The following is a 15,312-nucleotide window of genomic DNA, read 5'->3' on the forward strand; positions in this document are numbered from 1 at the left end:
GTGTGTGTGTGTGTGTGTGTGTGTGTGTGTGTGTGTGTGTGTGTGCGTGCATGCATGTCTGTGTCCACACGCAGGTGGGTGAGTGTGTGTGTGTGTGTGCGCGTGCGTGCGTGCATGCATGTCTGTGTCCACACGCAGGTGGGTGAGTGTGTGTGTGCATTCTCCTGCGTGTGTTACCGGCAGGGCACCAGTGTGAGTTATTCCTTTTGAAGGCCTAAGCACAGCTCTGGACCCTTCTTTATTTCTGCAATAATAAACCTAGTGGTCTAGACTGAGACAATGACATGTCATATCCCTCTCTCTGTTAATGGAGATGGTGTACCTAGTTTGGTTTGTTCAACTGTTTAGAAGACACAGGTAGATGTAGACGACACGTATACGACACACGTAGACGACACACATATATGACACGTATACGACACACGTAGACGACACGCGTAGACGACACACGTAGACGACACACGTAGACGACACAAGTAGACGACACACATATACGACACACGTATGCGACACACATAGACGACACACGTATGTGACACACGTAGACGACACACATATACGACACAGGTAGACGACACATTTAGACGAAACACGTAGACGACACACATAGACGACACACGTTGTTGACACGCAGAAGACACACGTAGACGACACACGTAGTGGACACGTAGAAGAAACACGTAGACGACACATGTAGAAGACACGTAGTCGCCACGTAGAAGACACACGTAGACGACACACGTAGACAACACACGGAGACGACACACGTAGATGACACAGGTAGACGGCACACGTAGACGACACACGTAGAAGACACACGTAGAAGACACACGTAGTCGACACGTAGAAGACACACGTAGACGACACACGTAGACGGCACACGTAGACGACACACGGAGACGACACAGGTAAACTGCACACGTAGACGACACACGTAGACGGCACACGTAGTCGACACACGTAGACGACACACGTAGACGACACACGTAGACGACACAGGTAGACGAGACATGTAGACGACACACGTAGACGACACACATAGACGACACACGTAGATGGCACACGTAGACGACACAGGTAGACGACACATGTAGAAGACACAGGTAGACGACACAGGTAGACTGCACATGTAGAGTACACACGTAGTCGACACGCGTAGACGACACACGTAGACGACACAGGTAGACGACACACGTAGACGACACACGTAGACGACACACGTAGACGGCACACGTAGACGACACACGTAGACGACACAGGTAGTCGACACACGTAGAAGACACACGTAGACGACACACGTAGATGACACACGTAGATGACACACGTAGTCGACACGTAGAAGACACACGTAGACGACACACGTAGACGACACACGTAGACGACACACGTAGACGACGCACGTAGTCGACACGTAGAAGACACACGTAGACGACACACGTAGACGACACGTAGAAGACACACGTAGACGACACAGGTAGACGACACACGTAGACGACACACGTAGACGACACACGTAGACGACACACGTAGAAGACACACGTAGAATACACACGTAGTAGACACGTAGACGACACACGTAGAAGACACATAGACGACACACGTAGATGACACAGGTAGACGGCACACGTAGACGACACACGTAGAAGACACACGTAGAAGACACACGTAGTCGACACGTAGAAGACACACGTAGACGACACACGTAGACGGCACACGTAGACGACACACGGAGACGACACAGGTAGACTGCACACGTAGACGACACACGTAGACGGCACACGTAGTCGACACACGTAGACGACACACGTAGACGACACACGTAGACGACACAGGTAGACGAGACACGTAGACGACACACATAGACGACACACGTAGACGACACACGTAGACGGCACACGTAGACGACACAGGTAGACTGCACACGTAGACGACATACGTAGACGGCACACGTAGACGACACACGTAGACGACACATGTAGAAGACACAGGTAGATGACACAGGTAGACTGCACATGTAGAGTACACACGTAGTCGACACACGTAGACGACACACGTAGACGACACGCGTAGACGACACACGTAGACGACACACGTAGACGACACAGGTAGTCGACACACGTAGACGACACAGGTAGACGACACAAGTAGACGACACACGTAGACGGCACACGTAGACGACACAGGTAGACTGCACACGTAGACGACACAAGTAGTCGACACACGTAGACGACACACGTAGAAGACACACGTAGACGACACACGTAGACGACACACGTAGACGGCACCTGTAGACGACACACGTAGAAGACACGTAGACGACACACGTAGACGGCACACGTAGACGACACAGGTAGACTGCACACGTAGACGACATACGTAGACGGCACACGTAGACGACACACGTAGACGACACACGTAGAAGACACAGGTAGACGGCACAGGTAGACTGCACACGTAGACGACACACGTAGTCGACACGGGTAGACGACACACGTAGACGACACACGTAGAAGACACAGGTAGACGACACAGGTAGACGACACAAGTAGACGACACACGTAGAAGGCACACGTAGACGACACAGGTAGACGACACACGTAGACGACACACGTAGACGACACACGTAGACGACACACGTAGACGACACAGGTAGACTGCACACGTAGTCGACACACGTAGACGACACAGGTAGAAGACACACGTAGTCGACACACGTAGACTGCACACGTAGACGACACACGGAGACGACACAGGTAGACTGCACACGTAGACGACACACGTAGACGGCACACGTAGTCGACACAGGTAGACGGCACACGTAGACGACACACGTAGAAGACACACGTAGTCGACACGTAGAAGACACACGTAGACGACACACGTAGACGGCACACGTAGACGACACACGGAGACGACACAGGTAGACTGCACACGTAGACGACACACGTAGACGGCACACGTAGTCGACACACGTAGACGACACACGTAGACGACACACGTAGACGACACAGGTAGACGAGACATGTAGACGACACACATAGACGACACACGTAGACGACACACGTAGACGGCACACGTAGACGACACAGGTAGACGACACATGTAGAAGACACAGGTAGACGACACAGGTAGACTGCACATGTAGAGTACACACGTAGTCGACACACGTAGACGACACACGTAGACGGCACACGTAGACGACACACGTAGACGACACAGGTAGTCGACACACGTAGACGACACACGTAGTCGACACGTAGAAGACACACGTAGACGACACACGTAGACGACACGTAGAAGACACACGTAGACGAGACAGGTAGACGACACACGTAGACGACACACGTAGACGACACACGTAGAAGACACACGTAGAATACACACGTAGTAGACACGTAGACGACACACGTAGAAGACACGTAGACGACACACGTAGAAGACACATAGATGACACAGGTAGACGACACAGGTAGACTGCACATGTAGAGTACACACGTAGACGGCACACGTAGTCGACACACGTAGACGACACACGTAGACGACACACGTAGACGACACAGGTAGACGAGACACGTAGACGACACACATAGACGACACACGTAGACGACACACGTAGACGGCACACGTAGACGACACAGGTAGACTGCACACGTAGACGACATACGTAGACGGCACACGTAGACGACACACGTAGACGACACATGTAGAAGACACAGGTAGATGACACAGGTAGACTGCACATGTAGAGTACACACGTAGTCGACACACGTAGACGACACACGTAGACGACACGCGTAGACGACACACGTAGACGACACACGTAGACGACACAGGTAGTCGACACACGTAGACGACACAGGTAGACGACACAAGTAGACGACACACGTAGACGGCACACGTAGACGACACAGGTAGACTGCACACGTAGACGACACAAGTAGTCGACACACGTAGACGACACACGTAGACGACACACGTAGACGACGCACGTAGTCGACACGTAGAAGACACACGTAGACGACACACGTAGACGACACGTAGAAGACACACGTAGACGACACAGGTAGACGACACACGTAGACGACACACGTAGACGACACACGTAGACGACACACGTAGAAGACACACGTAGAATACACACGTAGTAGACACGTAGACGACACACGTAGAAGACACATAGACGACACACGTAGATGACACAGGTAGACGGCACACGTAGACGACACACGTAGAAGACACACGTAGAAGACACACGTAGTCGACACGTAGAAGACACACGTAGACGACACACGTAGACGGCACACGTAGACGACACACGGAGACGACACAGGTAGACTGCACACGTAGACGACACACGTAGACGGCACACGTAGTCGACACACGTAGACGACACACGTAGACGACACACGTAGACGACACAGGTAGACGAGACACGTAGACGACACACATAGACGACACACGTAGACGACACACGTAGACGGCACACGTAGACGACACAGGTAGACTGCACACGTAGACGACATACGTAGACGGCACACGTAGACGACACACGTAGACGACACATGTAGAAGACACAGGTAGATGACACAGGTAGACTGCACATGTAGAGTACACACGTAGTCGACACACGTAGACGACACACGTAGACGACACGCGTAGACGACACACGTAGACGACACACGTAGACGACACAGGTAGTCGACACACGTAGACGACACAGGTAGACGACACAAGTAGACGACACACGTAGACGGCACACGTAGACGACACAGGTAGACTGCACACGTAGACGACACAAGTAGTCGACACACGTAGACGACACACGTAGAAGACACACGTAGACGACACACGTAGACGACACACGTAGACGGCACCTGTAGACGACACACGTAGAAGACACGTAGACGACACACGTAGACGGCACACGTAGACGACACAGGTAGACTGCACACGTAGACGACATACGTAGACGGCACACGTAGACGACACACGTAGACGACACACGTAGAAGACACAGGTAGACGGCACAGGTAGACTGCACACGTAGACGACACACGTAGTCGACACGGGTAGACGACACACGTAGACGACACACGTAGAAGACACAGGTAGACGACACAGGTAGACGACACAAGTAGACGACACACGTAGAAGGCACACGTAGACGACACAGGTAGACGACACACGTAGACGACACACGTAGACGACACACGTAGACGACACACGTAGACGACACAGGTAGACTGCACACGTAGTCGACACACGTAGACGACACAGGTAGAAGACACACGTAGTCGACACACGTAGACTGCACACGTAGACGACACACGGAGACGACACAGGTAGACTGCACACGTAGACGACACACGTAGACGGCACACGTAGTCGACACAGGTAGACGGCACACGTAGACGACACACGTAGAAGACACACGTAGTCGACACGTAGAAGACACACGTAGACGACACACGTAGACGGCACACGTAGACGACACACGGAGACGACACAGGTAGACTGCACACGTAGACGACACACGTAGACGGCACACGTAGTCGACACACGTAGACGACACACGTAGACGACACACGTAGACGACACAGGTAGACGAGACATGTAGACGACACACATAGACGACACACGTAGACGACACACGTAGACGGCACACGTAGACGACACAGGTAGACGACACATGTAGAAGACACAGGTAGACGACACAGGTAGACTGCACATGTAGAGTACACACGTAGTCGACACACGTAGACGACACACGTAGACGGCACACGTAGACGACACACGTAGACGACACAGGTAGTCGACACACGTAGACGACACACGTAGTCGACACGTAGAAGACACACGTAGACGACACACGTAGACGACACGTAGAAGACACACGTAGACGAGACAGGTAGACGACACACGTAGACGACACACGTAGACGACACACGTAGAAGACACACGTAGAATACACACGTAGTAGACACGTAGACGACACACGTAGAAGACACGTAGACGACACACGTAGAAGACACATAGATGACACAGGTAGACGACACAGGTAGACTGCACATGTAGAGTACACACGTAGTCGACACACGTAGACGACACACGTAGACGGCACACGTAGACGACACACGTAGACGACACAGGTAGTCGACACACGTAGACGACACACGTAGTCGACACGTAGAAGACACACGTAGACGACACACGTAGACGACACGTAGAAGACACACGTAGACGAGACAGGTAGACGACACACGTAGACGACACACGTAGACGACACACGTAGACGACACACGTAGAAGACACACGTAGAATACACACGTAGTAGACACGTAGACGACACACGTAGAAGACACGTAGACGACACACGTAGAAGACACATAGATGACACACGTAGACGACACACGTAGACGACACACGTAGACGACACACGTAGACGACACAGGTGGACTGCACACGTAGTCGACACACGTAGACGACACAGGTAGAAGACACACGTAGTCGACACACGTAGACTGCACACGTAGACGACACACATAGTCGACACACGTAGATGACACACGTAGACGACACACATAGACGACACACGTAGTCGAGACGTAGAAGACACACGTAGACGACACACGTAGACTACACGTAGAAGACACACGTAGACGACACAGGTAGACGACACACGTAGACGACACACGTAGACGACACACGTAGACGACACACGTAGAAGACACACGTAGAATACACACGTAGTAGACACGTAGACGACACACGTAGAAGACACGTAGACGACACACGTAGACGGCACACGTAGAAGACACGTAGAAGACACACGTAGACGACACACGTAGACGACACACGTAGTCGACACGTAGAAGACACACTTAGACGACACAGGTAGACGACACATGTAGTCAACACGTAGAAGACACGTAGTCGACACAGGTAGAAGACACACGTAGAATACACACGTAGACGGCACACGTAGTCGACACACGTAGACGACACACGTAGACGACACACGTAGACAACACAGGTAGACGAGACATGTAGACGACACACATAGACGACACACGTAGACGACACACGTAGACGGCACACGTAGACGACACAGGTAGACGACACATGTAGAAGACACAGGTAGACGACACAGGTAGACTGCACATGTAGAAGACACACGTAGAATACACACGTAGTAGACACGTAGACGACACACGTAGAAGACACGTAGACGACACACGTAGACGAGACAGGTAGACGACACACGTAGACGACACACGTAGACGACACACGTAGAAGACACACGTAGAATACACACGTAGTAGACACGTAGACGACACACGTAGAAGACACGTAGACGACACACGTAGAAGACACATAGATGACACAGGTAGACGACACAGGTAGACTGCACATGTAGAGTACACACGTAGTCGACACACGTAGACGACACACGTAGACGGCACACGTAGACGACACACGTAGACGACACAGGTAGTCGACACACGTAGACGACACACGTAGTCGACACGTAGAAGACACACGTAGACGACACACGTAGACGACACGTAGAAGACACACGTAGACGAGACAGGTAGACGACACACGTAGACGACACACGTAGACGACACACGTAGACGACACACGTAGAAGACACACGTAGAATACACACGTAGTAGACACGTAGACGACACACGTAGAAGACACGTAGACGACACACGTAGAAGACACATAGATGACACACGTAGACGACACACGTAGACGACACACGTAGACGACACACGTAGACGACACAGGTGGACTGCACACGTAGTCGACACACGTAGACGACACAGGTAGAAGACACACGTAGTCGACACACGTAGACTGCACACGTAGACGACACACATAGTCGACACACGTAGATGACACACGTAGACGACACACATAGACGACACACGTAGTCGAGACGTAGAAGACACACGTAGACGACACACGTAGACTACACGTAGAAGACACACGTAGACGACACAGGTAGACGACACACGTAGACGACACACGTAGACGACACACGTAGACGACACACGTAGAAGACACACGTAGAATACACACGTAGTAGACACGTAGACGACACACGTAGAAGACACGTAGACGACACACGTAGACGGCACACGTAGAAGACACGTAGAAGACACACGTAGACGACACACGTAGACGACACACGTAGTCGACACGTAGAAGACACACTTAGACGACACAGGTAGACGACACATGTAGTCAACACGTAGAAGACACGTAGTCGACACAGGTAGAAGACACACGTAGAATACACACGTAGACGGCACACGTAGTCGACACACGTAGACGACACACGTAGACGACACACGTAGACAACACAGGTAGACGAGACATGTAGACGACACACATAGACGACACACGTAGACGACACACGTAGACGGCACACGTAGACGACACAGGTAGACGACACATGTAGAAGACACAGGTAGACGACACAGGTAGACTGCACATGTAGAGTACACACGTAGTCGACACACGTAGACGACACACGTAGACGGCACACGTAGACGACACACGTAGACGACACAGGTAGTCGACACACGTAGACGACACACGTAGTCGACACGTAGAAGACACACGTAGACGACACACGTAGACGACACGTAGAAGACACACGTAGACGAGACAGGTAGACGACACACGTAGACGACACACGTAGACGACACACGTAGACGACACACGTAGAAGACACACGTAGAATACACACGTAGTAGACACGTAGACGACACACGTAGAAGACACGTAGACGACACACGTAGAAGACACATAGATGACACACGTAGACGACACACGTAGACGACACACGTAGACGACACACGTAGACGACACAGGTGGACTGCACACGTAGTCGACACACGTAGACGACACAGGTAGAAGACACACGTAGTCGACACACGTAGACTGCACACGTAGACGACACACGTAGTCGACACACGTAGATGACACACGTAGACGACACACATAGACGACACACGTAGTCGACACGTAGAAGACACACGTAGACGACACACGTAGACGACACGTAGAAGACACACGTAGACGACACAGGTAGACGACACACGTAGACGACACACGTAGACGACACACGTAGAAGACACACGTAGAATACACACGTAGTAGACACGTAGACGACACACGTAGAAGACACGTAGACGACACACGTAGAAGACACATAGATGACACACGTAGACGACACACGTAGACGACACACGTAGACGACACACGTAGACGACACAGGTGGACTGCACACGTAGTCGACACACGTAGACGACACAGGTAGAAGACACACGTAGTCGACACACGTAGACTGCACACGTAGACGACACACGTAGTCGACACACGTAGATGACACACGTAGACGACACACATAGACGACACACGTAGTCGACACGTAGAAGACACACGTAGACGACACACGTAGACGACACGTAGAAGACACACGTAGACGACACAGGTAGACGACACACGTAGACGACACACATAGACGACACACGTAGACGACACACGTAGACGACACACGTAGAAGACACACGTAGAATACACACGTAGTAGACACGTAGACGACAGACGTAGAAGACACACGTAGTCGACACGTAGAAGACACACGTAGACGACACACGTAGACGGCACACGTAGACGACACACGGAGACGACACAGGTAGACTGCACACGTAGACGACACACATAGACGGCACACGTAGTCGACACACGTAGACGACACACGTAGACGACACAGGTAGACGAGACATGTAGACGACACACGTAGACGACACACGTAGACGGCACACGTAGACGACACAGGTAGACGACACATGTAGAAGACACAGGTAGACGACACAGGTAGACTGCACATGTAGAGTACACACGTAGTCGACACACGTAGACGACACACGTAGACGGCACACGTAGACGACACACGTAGACGACACAGGTAGTCGACACACGTAGACGACACACGTAGTCGACACGTAGAAGACACACGTAGACGACACACGTAGACGACACGTAGAAGACACACGTAGACGACACAGGTAGACGGCACACGTAGACGACACACGTAGACGACACACGTAGACGACACACGTAGAAGACACACGTAGAATACACACGTAGTAGACACGTAGACGACACACGTAGAAGACACGTAGACGACACACGTAGAAGACACATAGATGACACACGTAGACGACACACGTAGACGACACACGTAGACGACACACGTAGACGACACAGGTGGACTGCACACGTAGTCGACACACGTAGACGACACAGGTAGAAGACACACGTAGTCGACACACGTAGACTGCACACGTAGACGACACACGTAGTCGACACACGTAGACGACACACGTAGTCGACACACGTAGACGACACACGTAGACGGCACACGTAGACGACACACGTAGACGACACAGGTAGTCGACACACGTAGACGACACACGTAGTCGACACGTAGAAGACACACGTAGACGACACAGGTAGACGACACACGTAGACGACACACGTAGACGACACACGTAGACGACACACGTAGACGACACACGTAGAAGACACACGTAGAATACACACGTAGTAGACACGTAGACGACACACGTAGAAGACACGTAGACGACACACGTAGAAGACACATAGATGACACACGTAGACGACACACGTAGACGACACACGTAGACGACACACGTAGACGACACAGGTGGACTGCACACGTAGTCGACACACGTAGACGACACAGGTAGACGACACACGTAGACGACACACGTAGAAGACACACGTAGACGACACACGTAGACGACACACGTAGACGACACACGTAGACGACACACGTAGTCGACACGTAGAAGACACACGTAGACGACACACGTAGACGACACGTAGAAGACACACGTAGACGACACAGGTAGACGACACACGTAGACGACACACGTAGACGACACACGTAGACGACACACGTAGAAGACACACGTAGAATACACACGTAGACGGCACACGTAGACGACTCACGTAGAAGACGCACGTAGAAGACACGTAGACGACACACGTAGAAGACGCACGTAGAAGACACGTAGACGACAAACGTAGACGACACACGTAGATGACACACATAGAAGACACGTAGACGACACACGTAGACGACACACGTAGACGACACACGTAGTCGACACGTAGACGACACACGTAGACGACACACGTAGACGACACACGTAGACGACACACGTAGAAGACACACGTAGACGGCACACGTAGACGACAAACGTAGACGACACACGTAGACGACACACATAGAAGACACGTAGACGACACACGTAGACGACACACGTAGACGACACACGTAGTCGACACGTAGACGACATACGTAGACAACACACGTAGACGACACACGTAGACGACACACGTAGAAGACACACGTAGACGGCACACGTAGACGACACACGTAGAAGACACACGTAGACGACACACGTAGACGGCACACGTAGACGACACACGGAGACGACACAGGTAGACTGCACACGTAGACGACACACGTAGACGGCACACGTAGTCGACACACGTAGACGACACACGTAGAAGACACGTAGACGACACACGTAGAAGACACGTAGACGACACACGTTGACAACAGGTAGACGACACACGTAGACGACACACGTAGACGGCACACGTAGAAGACATACGTAGACGACACACGTAGACGGCACACGTAGAAGACACGTAGAAGACACACGTAGACGACACACGTAGACGACACACGTAGTCGACACGTAGAAGACACACTTAGACGACACAGGTAGACGACACATGTAGTCAACACGTAGAAGACACGTAGTCGACACAGGTAGAAGACACACGTAGACGGCACACGTAGACGACACACGGAGACGACACAGGTAGACTGCACACGTAGACGGCACACGTAGTCGACACGTAGAAGACACACGTAGACGACACACGTAGACGACACACGTAGACGACACACGTAGTCGACACGTAGAAGACACACGTAGACGACACACGTAGACGACACACGTAGACGACACACGTAGTCGACACGTAGAAGACACACGTAGACGACACACGTAGACGACACGTAGAAGACACACGTAGACGACACACGTAGACGACACACGTAGACGACACACGTAGACGGCACACGTAGAAGACACGTAGACGACACGTAGAAGACACGTAGACGACACACGTTGACAACACGTAGACGACACACGTAGACGACACACGTAGACGACACACGTAGACGACACGCGTAGACGACACATGTAGAAGACACACGTAGAATACACACGTAGTAGACACGTAGACGACACACGTAGAAGACACGTAGACGGCACACGTAGACGACACACGTAGACGACACACGTAGAAGACACGTAGACGACACACGTAGACGACACACGTAGACGACACACGTAGAAGACACACCTAGACAACACACGTAGACGGCACACGTAGACGACGCACGTAGAAGACGCACGTAGAAGACACGTAGACGACACACGTAGAAGACACGTAGACGACACACGTAGACGACACACGTAGACGACACACGTAGAAGACACACGTAGACGACACACGTAGAAGACGCACGTAGAAGAGACGTAGACGACAAACGTAGACGACACACGTAGAAGACACGTAGACGACACACATAGAAGACACGTAGACGACACACGTAGACGACACACGTAGAAGACACGTAGACAACACACGTAGACGACACACGTAGATGACACACGAAGACACACGTAGACGACACACGTAGACGACACACGTAGAAGACACGTAGACAACACACGTCGAAGACACACGTAGACGACACACGTAGAAGACACGTAGACAACACACGTAGAAGACACACGTAGACGACACACGTAGATGACACACGAAGACACACGTAGAAGACACGTAGACAACACACGTAGAAGACACACATAGACGACACACGTAGATGACACACGAAGACAACACACGTAAACGACACACGTAGAAGACACACGTAGAAGACACACGTAGACACACACTGATGAACAATGGAATCCACACAGCGGAACGCTCACACTCATCAATGCAAACAGTAATAGGCCACTACTGCGCATGCTAATATGTAGCATTAGGTTAGCAGTTCTCAGTCGTTGCATCATCGTGAACAACATCATGTTGTCACTATACCCATAACAAATTCAGAGCTATCAATATATAATGTTTGTGGGAATATGTTCAAGTATGTGTGTGTGGGTTTTGTGTTTGTGCATGCTTTTGTCAAGTGTGTTTTTCTATTCTAAGCCTATGCTGTGGAATTATAGCTCCCCCCAGTACACACAGTCACACACAAAAATGATAGATGAACCTCTTTACCATGTAGATTTACAGGGGAGGAAGCTGTTCAGTTAAAAGCAGACAGAGTGGCCCTTCTCTCCCCTTCTCTCCCCTTCTCTGCCCTTCTCTCCCTCTGACAATGGCCCTGATTTAAGATCGTGGAGATGTAGGGCCTAAGATTGTAATAGATCTGCAGCTGATAACTAAGGACTGGATTATTCAAGTGCAGTGAAGCAGTGATCATAAATCCAATCTGTGTCTCAAACTGCCCTGTAGGTTTCCATATGGGCCCTGGTCAAAGGTAGTGCACTATATAGGGAAAAGGGTGCCATTTGGCCTGCAGTCCCAACTCTCTCTCAGAGTCGTATGCACTATACTATACTTTCCTGCCTGCTCTCTCTGTATAACACCATTACTGTCATGGGATACAACGTGGCAATAGCCTGGTTGAATTTATGTTGTCTTTGTGCATGGGGTTGTGAGGTTGGCTGTACTGCTGGTGGCTGTGAGTGCTAGTGTGTATGTATCTTGTGAATTGGGTGATTAAATGTTGATATCTTTCTTGCTCGTACTTGTGCTGCTCATCAGTTAAACCAAATGGAATAATGCATGATTTGAACGAACGCAAAGGACATTTCAGTCCTTATACAGCCCTAATAAGACATCCCTTACCCCTGACGTACAGCAGTGTATGTGGGCAGCAGGTAGCGTAGTGGATAGAGTGCTGGGCCAGTAACCGAAAGGATGCTATGGTTCGAATCTCCGACCCGACGAGCTCTTGAGCAAGGCACTTAACCCTAATTGCTCCAGGGATGCCGTCAATAATGTCTGATCCCTGGCCGTGACCCCACTCTCCGAAGGTGTCTCACAGATATGCAAAAAACACACTTCCATTTCACAACACACACTTGTACATGTGAGACAGGACAAATATAGGCACCCCCTATGGTTCAAATGTATTAGAATATATGGTCTCCCTGTGTGCCTGAGTCCCTGTGTGTGTTCCCCAGGAGGCTCTGATCATGGCTAGCATGGAGCACCCCCACCTGGTCCGTCTCCTGGGGGTCTGCCTGAGCCCCACCATCCAGCTGGTCACCCAGCTCATGCCCCACGGCTGTCTGCTTGACTACGTCCATGAACACAAGGACAACATCGGCTCCCAGCTGTTGCTCAACTGGTGTGTTCAGATCGCCAAGGTAGGACTCACCTGTTAAGGTTAAAACTTGTATGGGGGTTCGAGCACCGTCAGCCACTTTGTCTGTGCCCGTTTCATAGGTATCTACTACTATACAGACCCACTGTGACTGTTCTGTCATTAAAATGATCAAATACGAAAAGGTGATAAGAATGTCAAACATATCGCTATGGAATATCCATTTACCATTATATGCATGTTTGAGGGAGTTTTGAAATCCCTCTCACAGCCTTTACAGTAACCGTCACCCCACTGTGTTGCAATGGATTTTGGCTCTACACTGAGTATACAAAACACTATGAACACCTGTACTCTCTCTCTCTGGGTCTACACTGAGTATACGAAACACTATGAACACCTGCACTCTCTCTCTCTGGGTCTACACTGAGTATACAAAACACTATGAACACCTGTACTCTCTCTCTCTGGGTATACACTGAGTATACGAAACACTATGAACACCTGTACTCTCTCTCTCTGGGTCTACACTGAGTATACAAAACACTATGAACACCTGTACTCTATCTCTGGGTATACACTGAGTATACGAAACACTATGAACACCTGCACTCTCTCTCTCTGGGTCTACACTGAGTATACAAAACACTATGAACACCTGTACTCTCTCTCTCTGGGTCTACACTGAGTATACGAAACACTATGAACACCTGCACTCTCTCTCTCTGGGTATACACTGAGTATACGAAACACTATGAACACCTGCACTCTCTCTC

The 15,312-nt window shown here is 50.8% G+C and overlaps 1 protein-coding gene across 2 annotated transcripts in view; it reads left to right on the forward strand.

The window, feature by feature from the left end:
- The window catches only part of erbb4b (erb-b2 receptor tyrosine kinase 4b), a 518,904-nt gene that overhangs the window by 453,232 nt on the left and 50,360 nt on the right, over positions 1–15,312 (forward strand). The window contains exon 20 of one of the 2 annotated variants that reach the window (XM_031797546.1): positions 14,394–14,579. In XM_031797546.1, the coding sequence (XP_031653406.1) occupies positions 14,394–14,579 (186 nt within the window). The remainder of the gene's footprint in view (positions 1–14,393; positions 14,580–15,312) is intronic. The other variant, XM_031797551.1, reaches the window with a different exon arrangement.

This window comes from Oncorhynchus kisutch, linkage group LG2, assembly GCF_002021735.2.
Source record: "Oncorhynchus kisutch isolate 150728-3 linkage group LG2, Okis_V2, whole genome shotgun sequence".
NCBI classification, from domain to species: Eukaryota; Metazoa; Chordata; class Actinopteri; order Salmoniformes; family Salmonidae; genus Oncorhynchus; species Oncorhynchus kisutch.